The sequence below is a fragment of the Salvelinus namaycush genome, chromosome 39 (assembly GCF_016432855.1).
Source record: "Salvelinus namaycush isolate Seneca chromosome 39, SaNama_1.0, whole genome shotgun sequence".
Classification (NCBI taxonomy): Eukaryota; Metazoa; Chordata; class Actinopteri; order Salmoniformes; family Salmonidae; genus Salvelinus; species Salvelinus namaycush.
The window spans coordinates 1379210-1393904 of record NC_052345.1 but is presented as its reverse complement, the minus strand read 5'-3'; the positions used below and the strand labels follow the sequence as shown (position 1 = coordinate 1393904).

Sequence of the window (14695 nt, the reverse complement as noted above, 5' to 3'; positions counted from 1 at the left end):
GTTCTATTCAATTCTACACTTCTATTGAACTATATTAAATAATACTGTTCTATTCAGCTCTACAGTTCTATTCAATTCTATAGTTCTATTCCACACTATTCAATTCTACTGTTCTATTCAATTCAACAATTCCATTCAACTCTATTAAATTATACTGTTCTTTCAATTTAAGTTTTATTCAATTATAAGGTTCTATTCAATTATGAAGTTCTATTCAATTAAAACAGTTCTATTAAGTTCTATATAATTTTATAGTGACACATGTTCTATTAGATTCTATAGTGACAAAAGTTTTATATAAATCTATAGTGACAAGTGTTGTACTAGATTCCACAGTGACACATTTTTTATTCAATTCTATAGTGACAAATGACTTGTTTTCCAAATGGCACTCCATTCCCTATATAGTGCACTACTTTTGACCAGGGCCCATATGGCTCTGATTAAAAGTAGTGTATTAAACTGTATATGGAAATAGGGTGCCATTTGGAACCCATCCATGTTCTATTCAGATCTATAGTGACAGGTGCCCTCCGGGACCAATGGTTTGGGTGGCTCTGTGATGTTGGTCGATGTCCCAGGTGAACCTAAGAGGCAGGTCCTTCATCTTCTCATCAAACACCTGGTCGAAGCGTTCACTCTGGGCCACCGTCAACGAGTTCTTCCAGTCTCCTATGGTACCTGTGCAGAACACACACACACGCACGCAAGCACACGCACACACACGTGGACATACAGACGGATGCACATGCGCACGCAGGTGCACATCGCACGCACACACACACACACACACATATTCAGATGAGCCAAAGCAATACAAAACAAGTGCTGATCTAGGATCAGGCCCCGTATTTATAAATCCTCTCACAGTAGGAGTGCTGATCTAGGATCAGGCCCCGTATTTATAAATCCTCTCACAGTAGGAGTGCTGATCTAGGATCAGGGCCCGTAATTATAAAGCCTCTCACAGTAGGAGTGCTGATCTAGGATCAGGGAGCGTATTTATAAAGTTTCTCACAGTAGGACTGCTGATCTAGGATCAGGGAGCGTATTTATAAAGTTTCTCACAGTAGGAGTGCTGATCTAGGATCAGGGAGCGTATTTATAAAGTTTCTCACAGTAGGAGTGCTGATCTAGGATCAGGGAGCGTATTTATAAAGTTTCTCACAGTAGGACTGCTGATCTAGGATCAGGGCCTACCTGTCCATTCGTCTTATCAATTATGATCTAAAAGGGAAAACTAATCCTTTATCAGCACTCCTACTGTAACTATTTGTGTTTGTATGTATGTGTGCGTATGTGTGTTTGCTTATGTGTGTGTGCGTATGTATGTTTGCTCATGTGTGTGTGCATGCGTGTGTGTGTACCTTTCCGTAGGAAGTGTCCTTTCTCCAGAACGAGCACGTCTTTGGGCAGAAACTCATAGTTGGCTTTTGGATCCTTTTTCATGTTCTTGAACCTGTCAATCAATCAATCAATCAATCAATCAATCAATCATGAATAATCAGACAGATCATATTAGATTAGTCGTCATTGAGGCTGTTCATTTGGCAGCATACACAATATAGAGTCAAAAAGACAGGATAGAGCACATAAACAACAGGCTCCAACCTGGCCTTCTCAACAATGTGGTCAATGGCCGAGGGGGTCAGGTCCTTCCCAAGGAAATCACAGATATCCACCACCACTGACCTCAGGTCCTGAGAGGGGAGGGAGAGAGAGAGACAGAGAGAGAGAGAGAGAGAGAGAGAGAGAGAGAGAGAGAGAGAGAGAGAGAGAGAGAGAGAGAGAGGAGAGAGAGAGACAGAGAGAGAGAGAGAGAGAGAGAGAGAGAGAGAGAGAGAGAGAGAGAGAGAGAGAGAGAGAGAGAGAGACAGAGAGAGAGAGATATAGAGAGAGAGGGAGAGAGAGAGAGAGAGAGAGAGAGAGAGAGAGAGAGAGAGAGAGAGATAGAGAGAGAGAGAGAGAGCGAGAGAGAGAGAGAGAGAGAGAGAGAGAGAGAGAGAGAGAGAGAGAGACAGAGAGAGAGAGAGAGAGAGAGATATATATATATATAGAGAGAGAGAGAGAGAGAGAGAGAGAGAGAGAGAGAGAGAGAGAGAGAGAGAGAGAGAGAGATAGAGAGAGAGAGAGAGAGAGAGAGAGAGAGAGAGAGAGAGAGAGAGAGAGAGTGAGAGAGAGAGAGAGAGAGAGAGAGAGAGAGAGAGAGAGAGAGAGAGAGAGAGAGAGAGAGAGATATAGAGAGAGAGGGAGAGAGAGAGAGTGAGAGAGAGAGAGAGAGAGAGAGAGAGAGAGAGAGAGAGAGAGAGAGAGAGAGAGAGAGAGAGAGAGACTGCTTGAGTCTGCTTCCCAAATAGCCCCCTTATTCCCTACTTAATGCACTACTGTTGACAAGAGGGCCCTGGATTCCATTTGAGATGCAGGAAAACCCTTTACTGTACCTTGATCATGTCCTCGTACTTGACAAAGAGAATGTCATACTGCTGTCTCTTGGTGTACCACTCACGGATGTGATCGAACCACGATCCACCCACCACTGTCAACAACACACAGACACGCACGCTATTGGACAGGACGTAAAACATCTTTAACAGTGTCTGACTTTTATCCCCCCCAAAAAACATATACAGAAAGAGATCATGCGTACAAAACATCTTCTTGTTTATGCAGATATCAACGATGTAAAAGTTACAAACGTTTACAGAGTAAGGAGCCGTTGATGTTACACTGTACACTTTACAGCACACGGTCCTGCAACACATTTCCACCTTACTTTCCCCTGCCAGGTACTGCTATGTGACATGTTTTGTTGGATTCCAATTTGAAATCTACTTCCTGTCACTATATAAGAACATATTGATTGCGCTACATGTATGATACCTGTATGTGTTTAGGGTGTCAGTGGAGCGCGAACAAGGAACTGTGCATGGAAAGTTACTGAGAGAGACAAGGAGGAGTTTGTGTCTGTTCACATATGTCATTGTTGGTTCAGTCTGTTCAAACATGTCATTGTTAATACATCATAGATAAAGAAGGGAGGGGAAGGGAATGTCTCTGAATAGGCAGGCAGCCTATGGAACTAGGGAGGAGCGAGGACTTTGGCTCAAAGTCAAGTCAACAGATGAAGTGAGAAGAAACCTCTGTGAGGGGAGGAGCAGATGGGTTCAACCTAGAGCTGTTGATTTATGATGCGTGGCACATAATTGCCTATAATCCGAAATCAAACACATTTGAGTAACCGCCTTCGTGTGTGCATTATTATGCATACTGGTTTGTATGTTTAACCTTATGCTCCACTCCAAAATGTCTATCCACAAGTCTGGGAGAGAACGTATAGTCCTAGGCCATTTAGCTATGCATTATATCTCACCACCACGCCTTTCCATTTCCTCCTCTCTCTGCTTTATTCCTTTCTGGAGCGCCCAGCGGGGTTGTCAACTGTTTAGTGAAATATGTTTCACTGCGAAAAGATGTTACTATCGATGTTCCTGAACAGAATTCACTTGGTTTCCCAAATGAATCACTGGGTAGCTGCAGGAACAGGGTTGAAGAGCCCATTGCATACAGAGTTTGGGCGGTACATCACCTGTTGTGAAGCGAGAGCATGCTCCCCAAACAGGAACATCACCTGTCAGACAGTGAGAACATGCTCCACAAACAGGAACATCACCTGTTAGACAGTGAGAACATGCTCCACAAACAGGAACATCACCTGTCAGACAGTGAGAACATGCTCCTCAAACAGGAACATCACCTGTCAGACAGTGAGAACATGCTCCTCAAACAGGAACATCACCTGTCAGACAGTGAGAGCATGCTCCTCAAACAGGAACATCACCTGTCAGACAGTGAGAACATGCTCCTCAAACAGGAACATCACCTGTCAGACAGTGAGAACATGCTCCTCAAACAGGAACATCACCTGTCAGACAGTGAGAACATGCTCCTCTAACAGGAACATCACCTGTCAGACAGTGAGAACATGCTCCTCTAACAGGAATATCACCTGTCAGACAGCGAGAACATGCTCCACAAACAGGAACATCACCTGTCAGACAGTGAGAACATGCTCCTCAAACAGGAACGTCACCTGTCAGACAGTGAGAACATGCTCCTCAAACAGGAACATCACCTGTCAGACAGTGAGAGCATGCTCCTCTAACAGGAACATCACCTGTCAGACAGTGAGAACATGCTCCACAAACAGGAACATCACCTGTCAGACAGTGAGAACATGCTCCTCAAACAGGAACATCACCTGTCAGACAGTGAGAACATGCTCCTCAAACAGGAACATCACCTGTCAGACAGTGAGAACATGCTCCTCTAACAGGAACATCACCTGTCAGACAGTGAGAACATGCTCCTCTAACAGGAATATCACCTGTCAGACAGCGAGAACATGCTCCACAAACAGGAACATCACCTGTCAGACAGTGAGAACATGCTCCTCAAACAGGAACATCACCTGTCAGACAGTGAGAACATGCTCCTCAAACAGGAACATCACCTGTCAGACAGTGAGAGCATGCTCCTCTAACAGGAACATCACCTGTCAGACAGTGAGAACATGCTCCACAAACAGGAACATCACCTGTCAGACAGTGAGAACATGCTCCTCAAACAGGAACATCACCTGTCAGACAGTGAGAACATGCTCCTCAAACAGGAACATCACCTGTCAGACAGTGAGAACATGCTCCTAAAACAGGAACATCACCTGTCAGACAGTGAGAACATGCTCCACAAACAGGAACATCACCTGTCAGACAGTGAGAACATGCTCCTCAAACAGGAACATCACCTGTCAGACAGTGAGAACATGCTCCTCAATCAGGAACATCACCTGTCAGACAGTGAGAACATGCTCCTCTAACAGGAACATCACCTGTCAGACAGTGAGAACATGCTCCTCAAACAGGAACATCACCTGTCAGACAGTGAGAACATGCTCCTCTAACAGGAACATCACCTGTCAGACAGTGAGAACATGCTCCACAAACAGGAACATCACCTGTCAGACAGTGAGAACATGCTCCTCAAACAGGAACATCACCTGTCAGACAGTGAGAACATGCTCCTCAAACAGGAACATCACCTGTCAGACAGTGAGAACATGCTCCTCAAACAGGAACATCACCTGTCAGACAGTGAGAACATGCTCCTCAAACAGGAACATCACCTGTCAGACAGTGAGAACATGCTCCTAAAACAGGAACATCACCTGTCAGACAGTGAGAACATGCTCCACAAACAGGAACATCACCTGTCAGACAGTGAGAACATGCTCCTCAAACAGGAACATCACCTGTCAGACAGTGAGAACATGCTCCTCAATCAGGAACATCACCTGTCAGACAGTGAGAACATGCTCCTCTAACAGGAACATCACCTGTCAGACAGTGAGAACATGCTCCTCAAACAGGAACATCACCTGTCAGACAGTGAGAACATGCTCCTCTAACAGGAACATCACCTGTCAGACAGTGAGAACATGCTCCTCTAACAGTGGTTGTACTTCCGGCGCCGACCGAGATGGCCGCCTCGCTTCGCGTTCCTTGGAAAATATGCAGTATTTTGTTTTTTTATGTGTTATTCCTTACATTGGTACCCCAGGTAATCTTAGGTTTCATTACATACAGTCGGGAGGAACTACTGAATATAAGAGCAACGTCAACTCACCACCGTTACAACCAGGAATATGACTTTCCCGAAACAGATCCAGTGTTTTGCCTTCCACCCAATACAATGGATCTGATCCCAGCCGGCGACCCTATGCGACGCCGTAAAAGGGGCAAACGTAGCGGTCTCCTGGTCAGGCTTCGGAGACGGGCACATCGCGCTCCACTCCCTAGCATACTACTCGCCAATGTCCAGTCTCTTGACAATAAGGTTGATGAAATCCGAGCACGGGTAACATTCCAGAGAGACATCAGAGATTGTAACGTTCTCTGCTTCACGGAAACATGGCTAACTCAAGAGACGCTAACGGAGTCGGTGCAGCCAGCTGGTTTCTTCACGCATCGCGCCGACAGAAACATACATCTTTCTGGTAAGAAGAGGGGCGGGGGTGTATGCCTTATGATTAACGAGACGTGGTGTGATCATAACAACATACAGGAACTCAAGTCATTCTGTTCACCTGATCTAGAATTCCTCACAATCAAATGTCGACCGCATTATCTACCAAGGGAATTCTCTTCCATTATAATCACAGCCGTATTTATTCCCCCCCAAGCAGACACATCGATGGCCCTGAACGAACTTTATCTGACTCTTTGTAAACTGGAAACCACACACCCTGAGGCTGCATTCATCGTAGCTGGGGATTTTAACAAGGCTAATCTGAAAACAAAACTCCCTAAATTCTATCAGCATATCGATTGTGCTACCAGGGCTGGTAAAACCTTGGATCATTGTTATACTAACTTCCGCGACGCATATAAGGCCCTCCCCCGCCCTCCTTTCGGAAAAGCTGACCACGACTCCATTTTGTTGCTTCCAGCCTACAAACAGAAACTAAAACAACAAGCTCCCTCGCTCAGGTCTGTTCAACGCTGGTCCGACCAATCTGATTCCACGCTTCAAGACTGCTTCGATCACGCGGATTGGAATATGTTCCGCATTGCGTCCAACAACAATATTGACGAATACGCTGACTCGGTGAGCGAGTTCATTAGAAAGTGCATTGACGATCGTACCCACAGCAACAATTAAAACATTCCCAAACCAGAAACCGTGGATTGACGGCAGCATTCGCGTGAAACTGAAAGCGCGAACCACTGCTTTTAACCAGGGCAAGGTGACCGGAAACATGACCGAATACAAACAGTGTAGCTATTCTCTCCGCAAGGCAATCAAACAAGCTAAGTCCCAGTATAGAGACAAAATAGAGTCGCAATTCAACAGCTCAGACACAAGAGGTATGTGGCAGGGTCTACAGTCAATCACGGATTACAAAAAGAAAACCAGCTCCGTCGCGGACCAGGATGTCTTGCTCCCAGACAGGCTAAATAACTTTTTTGCTCGCTTTGAGGACAATACAGTGCCACTGACACGGCCCGCTACCAAAACCTGCGGGCTCTCCTTCACTGCAGCCGAGGTGAGTAAAACATTTAAACGTGTTAACCCTCGCAATGCTGCAGGCCCAGACGGCATTCCCAGCCGCGTCCTCAGAGCATGCGCAGACCAGCTGGCTGGTGTGTTTACGGACATATTCAATCAATCCTTATCCCAGTCTGCTGTTCCCACATGCTTCAAGAGGGCCACCATTGTTCCTGTTCCCAAGAAAGCTAAGGTAACTGAGCTAAACGACTACCGCCCCGTAGCACTCACTTCCGTCATCATGAAGTGCTTTGAGAGACTAGTCAAGGACCATATCACCTCCACCCTACCGGACACCCTAGACCCACTCCAATTTGCTTACCGACCCAATAGGTCCACAGACGACGCAATCGCAACCACACTGCACACTGCCCTAACCCATCTGGACAAGAGGAATACCTATGTGAGAATGCTGTTCATCGACTACAGCTCAGCATTTAACACCATAGTACCCTCCAAACTCGTCATCAAGCTCGAGACCCTGGGTCTCGACCCCGCTCTGTGCAACTGGGTCCTGGACTTCCTGACGGGCCGCCCCCAGGTGGTGAGGGTAGGTAACAACATCTCCACCCCGCTGATCCTCAACACTGGGGCCCCACAAGGGTGCGTTCTGAGCCCTCTCCTGTACTCCCTGTTCACCCACGACTGCGTGGCCATGCACGCCTCCAACTCAATCATCAGGTTTGCGGATGACACTACAGTGGTAGGCTTGATTACCAACAACGACGAGACGGCCTACAGGGAGGAGGTGAGGGCCCTCGGAGTGTGGTGTCAGGAAAATAACCTCACACTCAACGTCAACAAAACAAAGGAGATGATTGTGGACTTCAGGAAACAGCAGAGGGAGCACCCCCCTATCCACATCGACGGGACAGTAGTGGAGAAGGTGGAAAGTTTTAAGTTCCTCGGTGTACACATCACGGACAAACTGAATTGGTCCACCCACACAGACAGCGTTGTGAAGAAGGTGCAGCAGCGCCTCTTCAACCTCAGGAGGCTGAAGAAATTCGGCTTGTCACCAAAAGCACTCACAAACTTCTACAGATGCACAATCGAGAGCATCCTGTCGGGCTGTATCACCGCCTGGTACGGCAACTGCTCCGCCCACAACCGTAAGGCTCTCCAGAGGGTAGTGAGGTCTGCACAACGCATCACCGGGGGCAAACTACCTGCCCTCCAGGTCACCTACACCACCCGATGTCACAGGAAGGCCATAAAGATCATCAAGGACAACAACCACCCAAGCCACTGCCTGTTCACCCCGCTATCATCCAGAAGGCGAGGTCAGTACAGGTGCATCAAAGCAGGGACCGAGAGACTGAAAAACAGCTTCTATCTCAAGGCCATCAGACTGTTAAACAGCCACCACTAACATTTAGCGGCCGCTGCCAACATACTGACTCAACTCCAGCCACTTTAATAATGGGAATTGATGGAAATTATGTAAAAATGTACCACTAGCCACTTTAAACAATGCCACTTAATATAATGTTTACATACCCTACATTACTCATCTCATATGTATATGTATATACTGTACTCTATATCATCTACTGCATCTTGCCATCTTTATGTAATACATGTATCACTAGCCACTTTAAACTATGCCACTTTATGTTTACATACCCTACATTACTCATCTCATATGTATATACTGTACTCTATACCATCTACTGCATCTTGCCTATGCCGTTCTGTACCATCACTCATTCATATATCTTTATGTACATATTCTTTATCCCTTTACACTTGTGTGTATAAGGTAGTAGTTGTGGAATTGTTAGGTTAGATTACTTGTTGGTTATTACTGCATTGTCGGAACTAGAAGCACAAGCATTTCGCTACACTCGCATTAACATCTGCTAACCATGTGTATGTGACAAATAAAATTTGATTTGATTTGATTTGATTTGCTTGGAGGGAAATAAGTGTTATTGTATTTATTTCTCAGCTTCTCATATAAGCTCGGCTCTGCTATGAAACCGAAGTAGCCTACCTGGCATCATTAAAAAACGGACTGGCGGGAAAGCGCGCACCCTCCATTCCCAATTACAGTGCACACAGATGGTACCCGAGCCCTCTGAGACGACTCGTTCCGGGGTACAGTAAGTGCTACTTTGCAGATGTTTTCTTCACTGACTAGTGAGCAACAGCAAGCAATCCTGAACGCGACCGGAGTTTAAGGCATTTGGCCTCTGTGCTGTTGCTCAAATTGACAAAATGTTAGACACATTTTTTTTGCATTAAGTTTAGTGTTAAGTAACAGGGACAGAACCAAAAGTTATGCAACTAAAACCCATGCCATTTACAATAGGTCCAGCCAGTAATCATACCGGGCTCATTCTTTATGGTAGCTGGGATAGAACCGATTTTGGGTTTGGATAATCTATGTGAAATGCCAGGGGAATGGATTCTAAAAAGTAACAAGTTAAAGTTGGCACGACGACCAAACACTCCTCGCACGCAAAAAAACCCGCTTTGGTGAGAAACTTTATTCTGTTTTATTGTGAAATAGCTTTATTAACGAGGTGGGAGGAGTGGTCTCACGAGAGAATAAAGTAGAGTATGAAGGAGCATTTGTAACACATTGTGTTAAGCACCTGCATTGGGGTGGAATTACCCTCGTAATGTTTGTGCATTAATAGGATGGGCACTGTAGCGCGGCAGTGGAGGGTAAACTCCAATTACCCCCGTTTTACCCTCCTTTCGCAAGTAAAGTTACGCAGAATCATGGAGGAAAAGACAGTCCAGTCATGTACTGGCGTAAATATTTAGACTCAGTGGCAAGAAGAATGCCACCATGCCTATTCCTATTCGGGTGCGTTCGTAAATTCGCTTTGGCCATCTACTCCGATTTCAGAGCGGAGTAGACTTCTCGTCTGAGTGTGCCAGAGCGCAGAATAACTGATGAATTTACAAACGCTCAAACATGTTGAATAATGGCCGGTGTCAGTAAACGTCGACAAAAAGTTGCCCAAAATAGTTTATTTGGGGTATCAGGTTAATTGTGGGGGTCTGCATACTGGGAAATGTATAGCTTTGAGATACCGATCTGGCATTAACATCCCACTCATGGAAGTGTAAGACAGGGACAAACGGGGGCTGTACTGAGAAAAGTTAATGCGAGAAATATAAGATACTTTATGTTAACATTAGTGGTACATACTGTATGTCTCCCTTTCTGTAAATGTACATTCTGCCACTGCCGGTTGGTGCTACGGTGATGTCTTACATTCTAGTGATAGACTGACTGAAGTACTAGGGACTGTCATCCTGAATGACTGTCATCCTAAATGACTGTCATCCTGAATGACTGTCATCCTGAATGACTGTCATCCTAAATGCCTGTCATCCTAAATGAATGTCATCCTGAATGACTGTCATCCTGAATGACTGCCATCCTAAATGACTGTCATCCTAAATGACTGTCATCCTAAATGACTGTCATCCTGAATGACTGTCATCCTAAATGACTGTCATCCTAAATGACTGTCATCCTGAATGACTGTCATCCTAAATGACTGTCATCCTAAATGACTGTCATCATGAATGACTGTCATCCTAAATGACTGTCATCCTAAATGACTGTCATCCTGAATGTGGGTTGGATGATTTATACATAGTTGTAATTATGATTCGGAAAGGCTGTAAGGAGAGACAGAGCGCTGCTCCTCAACTGTGAGGGGAGGACAAAGGGAGGGCGCACGACTCATCCTGCAGGTGGTTTCTAAAACAAATGAGTAATTAGTAAGAATCCATTGGGAACTACGGATGACATGGAGTGGGAACAGCAGTGTGGGAACAGCAGTGTGGGAACAGCAGTGTGGGAACACCAGAGTGGGAACACCAGTGTGGGAACACCAGTGTGGGAACACCAGTGTGGGAACAGCAGTGTGGGAACAGCAGTGTGGGAACACCAGAGTGGGGACACCAGTGTGGGAACACCAGTGTGGGAACACCAGTGTGGGAACAGCAGTGTGGGAACACCAGTGTGGGAACCGCAGTGTGGGAACCGCAGTGTGGGAACCGCAGTGTGGGAACACCAGTGTGGGAACACCAGTGTGGGAACAGCAGTGTGGGAACAGCAGTGTGGGAACACCAGTGTGGGAACACCAGTGTGGGAACAGCAGTGTGGGAACACCAGTGTGGGAACAGCAGTAAACATGCAGCCTGAGGGGGAGGCTGGATACACGCATGAGGAGGTGTATAGAGCCTTCATTTTTGTGGATCCCAGCAGAAAGTCAGGATAAGGGCGGAGTGGGAACAGCAGTGTGGATCCCAGCAGAAAGTCAGGATAAGGGCGGAGTGGGAACAGTAGTGTGGATCCCAGCAGAAAGTCAGGATAAGGGCGGAGTGGGAACAGCAGTGTGGATCCCAGCAGAAAGTCAGGATAAGGGCGGAGTGGGAACAGCAGTGTGGATCCCAGCAGAAAGTCAGGATAAGGGCGGAGTGGGAACAGCAGTGTGGATCCCAGCAGAAAGTCAGGATAAGGGCGGAGTGGGAACAGCAGTGTGGATCCCAGCAGAAAGTCAGGATAAGGGCGGAGTGGGAACAGCAGTGTGGATCCCAGCAGAAAGTCAGGATAAGGGCGGAGTGGGAACAGCAGTGTGGATCCCAGCAGAAAGTCAGGATAAGGGCGGAGTGGGAACAGCAGTGTGGATCCCAGCAGAAAGTCAGGATAAGGGCGGAGTGGGAACAGCAGTGTGGATCCCAGCAGAAAGTCAGGATAAGGGCGGAGTGGGAACAGCAGAAAGTCAGGATAAGGGCGGAGTGGGAACAGCAGAAAGTCAGGATAAGGGCGGAGTGGGAACAGCAGAAAGTCAGGATAAGGGCGGAGTGGGAACAGCAGAAAGTCAGGATAAGGGCGCAGTGGGAACAGCAGAAAGTCAGGATAAGGGCGCAGTGGGAACAGCAGAAAGTCAGGATAAGGGCGGAGTGGGAACAGCAGAAAGTCAGGATAAGGGCGCATTGGGAACAGCAGAAAGTCAGGATAAGGGCGGAGTGGGAACAGCAGAAAGTCAGGATAAGGGCGGAGTGGGAATCGTCATGTTGTTTAACTTCGAGTTGAACTATTTAATAACCAGGTCAATATTTTGTGTTCTCTCTCTTTCCTAGTTTTCTTTTCTACTATCACTCTCTTAGGAACCCGAAAGAGGAAGAGAACGTGAACATCTCCAACAGAAATGTAATTATCGGTTGTATATAGGAGGAACAATGAAAGATGGGGGGGAAATGACGAGGGTGATTGGTATGGTTATAACGATGATATTAGGGCCTTATTGAGCCTTGGGTGTAGACGAAGCACGATATACACACAGAGGCCATAGGCCTCGGAGGCGTGAACATATTAATCAAGTGTGAAAATATGAATCATGTTTTCTTTTCTGTTTTATTTCTAAGCAATTTCACAGTTAATGTAATGTTGAACAGTATGGAGTCACGATTCAAAGAAAAGGGGACTGCTGGGTGGCAATTTGAAATGGACTTATTCCTGTCACTATATAAGACCATATTGACGACATGTATAATAACTATATGTCTTCGAGGCAGGAGGGGAACAAGGGACTGTGTGTGGAAAGTTACTGAGAGAGACAAGGAGGAGTTTAGAACGTTTCTGTTTGTTCAAACATGTCACTGGTACATTATAATATCTCTAATAGGGAGGCGAAGGGTTATTACTGTTTGTTAACAAGAAGCTAACAATATCATTAAAACGTTGTCGTAATGACATATAAGGAAAATACTTCACAATAACTTACTTTTCCCTGTCAGGTACTGGTCATAGAAATCCTGGAAGCTGATGGGTGTCTCCAGCTTGCTCCACACGTGACAGAAGTGGTAGTAGGACACCATGTTGTCCTTCGGGTTTCTCATCACGTACACAATCTGAACACCACAGAGGAAGAAGAGGAAGAAGAAGATGACATTATTGTCATTTGTCACAGATACACTGGGAAATCCTATTTTTTCCTTTATCTCAACCCCTCTTTGGTGGGCGGGCTTTACCCGTTTCCTGGTCATTCTATGTGTCGGCTTGGTGGTTGTACCTTGGGTCTCTTGGTGTTCAGGCTGGCGGGCAGCAGGTCTGGAGGCAGGTGGGAGATGAAAAGTCTAGGTGCGGGGCGCGGGCGCTCGGGGCGGGTGTCTGGGTACTCTAGCCAGGGCATCTTCTCCAGGTTGGTGGAGCTCTGGTCGGTGCCACTACTCTCAGGGTAGGCTGCCTCCACCACCTGGACCAGGATCTGCTGGGTCCATATCGTACCTACACACACATATGCACACACACACATATGCACACACACACACATACGCACACGCACACACACACACACACACACACACACACACACACACACACACACACACACACACACACACACACACACACACACACACACACACACACACACACACACACACACACACAGAGGAAAGGTATTGCACTACGCCTTATATTGAGGGGTTTATACAGTATTATGTGATAATTGACGTGGAAGCTGCAGCCCTTTAACTTCCAAGACAAATGTCCTTTCATGGAAAAAAAAGTTATGTTTATTATACACACATCTTTATTGTCCCAAATGGGACATTAGTGGTGCAGTCTAGGTAAAACAACATTAAAAACAATAACCACCATCTCATTTTTGTCAAATTCTATAATTGTTTATTCGACTTAGAAAGTGTGGAGAAGGTTGAGTAGATCAGTGGGGGGAAATCCCAGGTAATCCATTGTTATATTTGAATTTAATTGAGCAAAATGTGACAACTCTGAAAAGGGTGTGAGGACTTTCACTAGGCGATCGGTGAATCTCAAACCAACCCCTTGCTCTTACCAACTATGTCCTTACCAACAATGTCACATGCTGAGAGGAAACTCATAGGGTGACTTCCAAAGAGCGGCGAGGGTATCAATAAACCCATCGACTTTGGAACACACTTGTGACTTGAATAATGCAATTTTGTTCCACATTTAAGTAATAAAACAAACATGGAATTCAAATGAACAAGTTCCCCCTGTCATTTTACAAGATATAAACCTCCGTAATAGATGACATTTTAATTTGGGAGGTGTTTAATTTATTACTGTACATGTAACCGGTCCGTACTGAAAAATATGTGGCAAAAGCTTAGGCTGGTGAATCTCTCGATTGTTTTTTTTATCATTTTTACCACACACACACAAACACAAACTCACCTGATTTGGGGTAGGAGACGAGGAAAATGTCCGTTTCTTGAATCTCAAAGCTCTGGAGGGAGTCGATGTACTGGGGGTCGGTCTCCCCCACGGTAAAGTTGTACCCTCTGTGTGTGAACAGGTAGGGACTCAACAGGTCCAGCCCTTCCACTGATGGCGGAGAGGTGTGGTCTGGAGAGTGAAACATGACGACAGTTGGCTAGACAATTGTGAGGAATGAGAGCAGCAGAACTGGGAGGTATCTGTTATATCCAAGTCTTTCTACTCTTCAGGTTGGAGGAGGAGGAGAAAAGAGGAGAGGAAGAAGAGAGGAGGGGTAGAAGGACGTTTACAGGTCTTTCTACTCTTCAGGTTGGAGGAGGAGGAGAAAAGAGGAGGGGAAGAAGAGAGGAGGGG

At 46.1% G+C, this 14695-nt stretch overlaps 1 protein-coding gene across 1 annotated transcript; it reads right to left on the bottom strand.

Annotated features, from left to right (window-relative positions):
- Positions 1-514: 514 nt before the first annotated feature.
- On the bottom strand, positions 515-14486 carry LOC120032446 (amine sulfotransferase-like). The gene is made up of 7 exons (XM_038978551.1): positions 14300-14486; positions 13152-13366; positions 12864-12990; positions 2442-2536; positions 1612-1700; positions 1368-1459; positions 515-681 (listed from the first exon to the last, which is right to left on the bottom strand). The coding sequence occupies exons 1-7, from the start codon at positions 14484-14486 to the stop codon at positions 515-517; spliced, it is 972 nt and encodes a 323-aa protein (XP_038834479.1).
- Between the last annotated feature and the right edge of the window lie 209 nt (positions 14487-14695).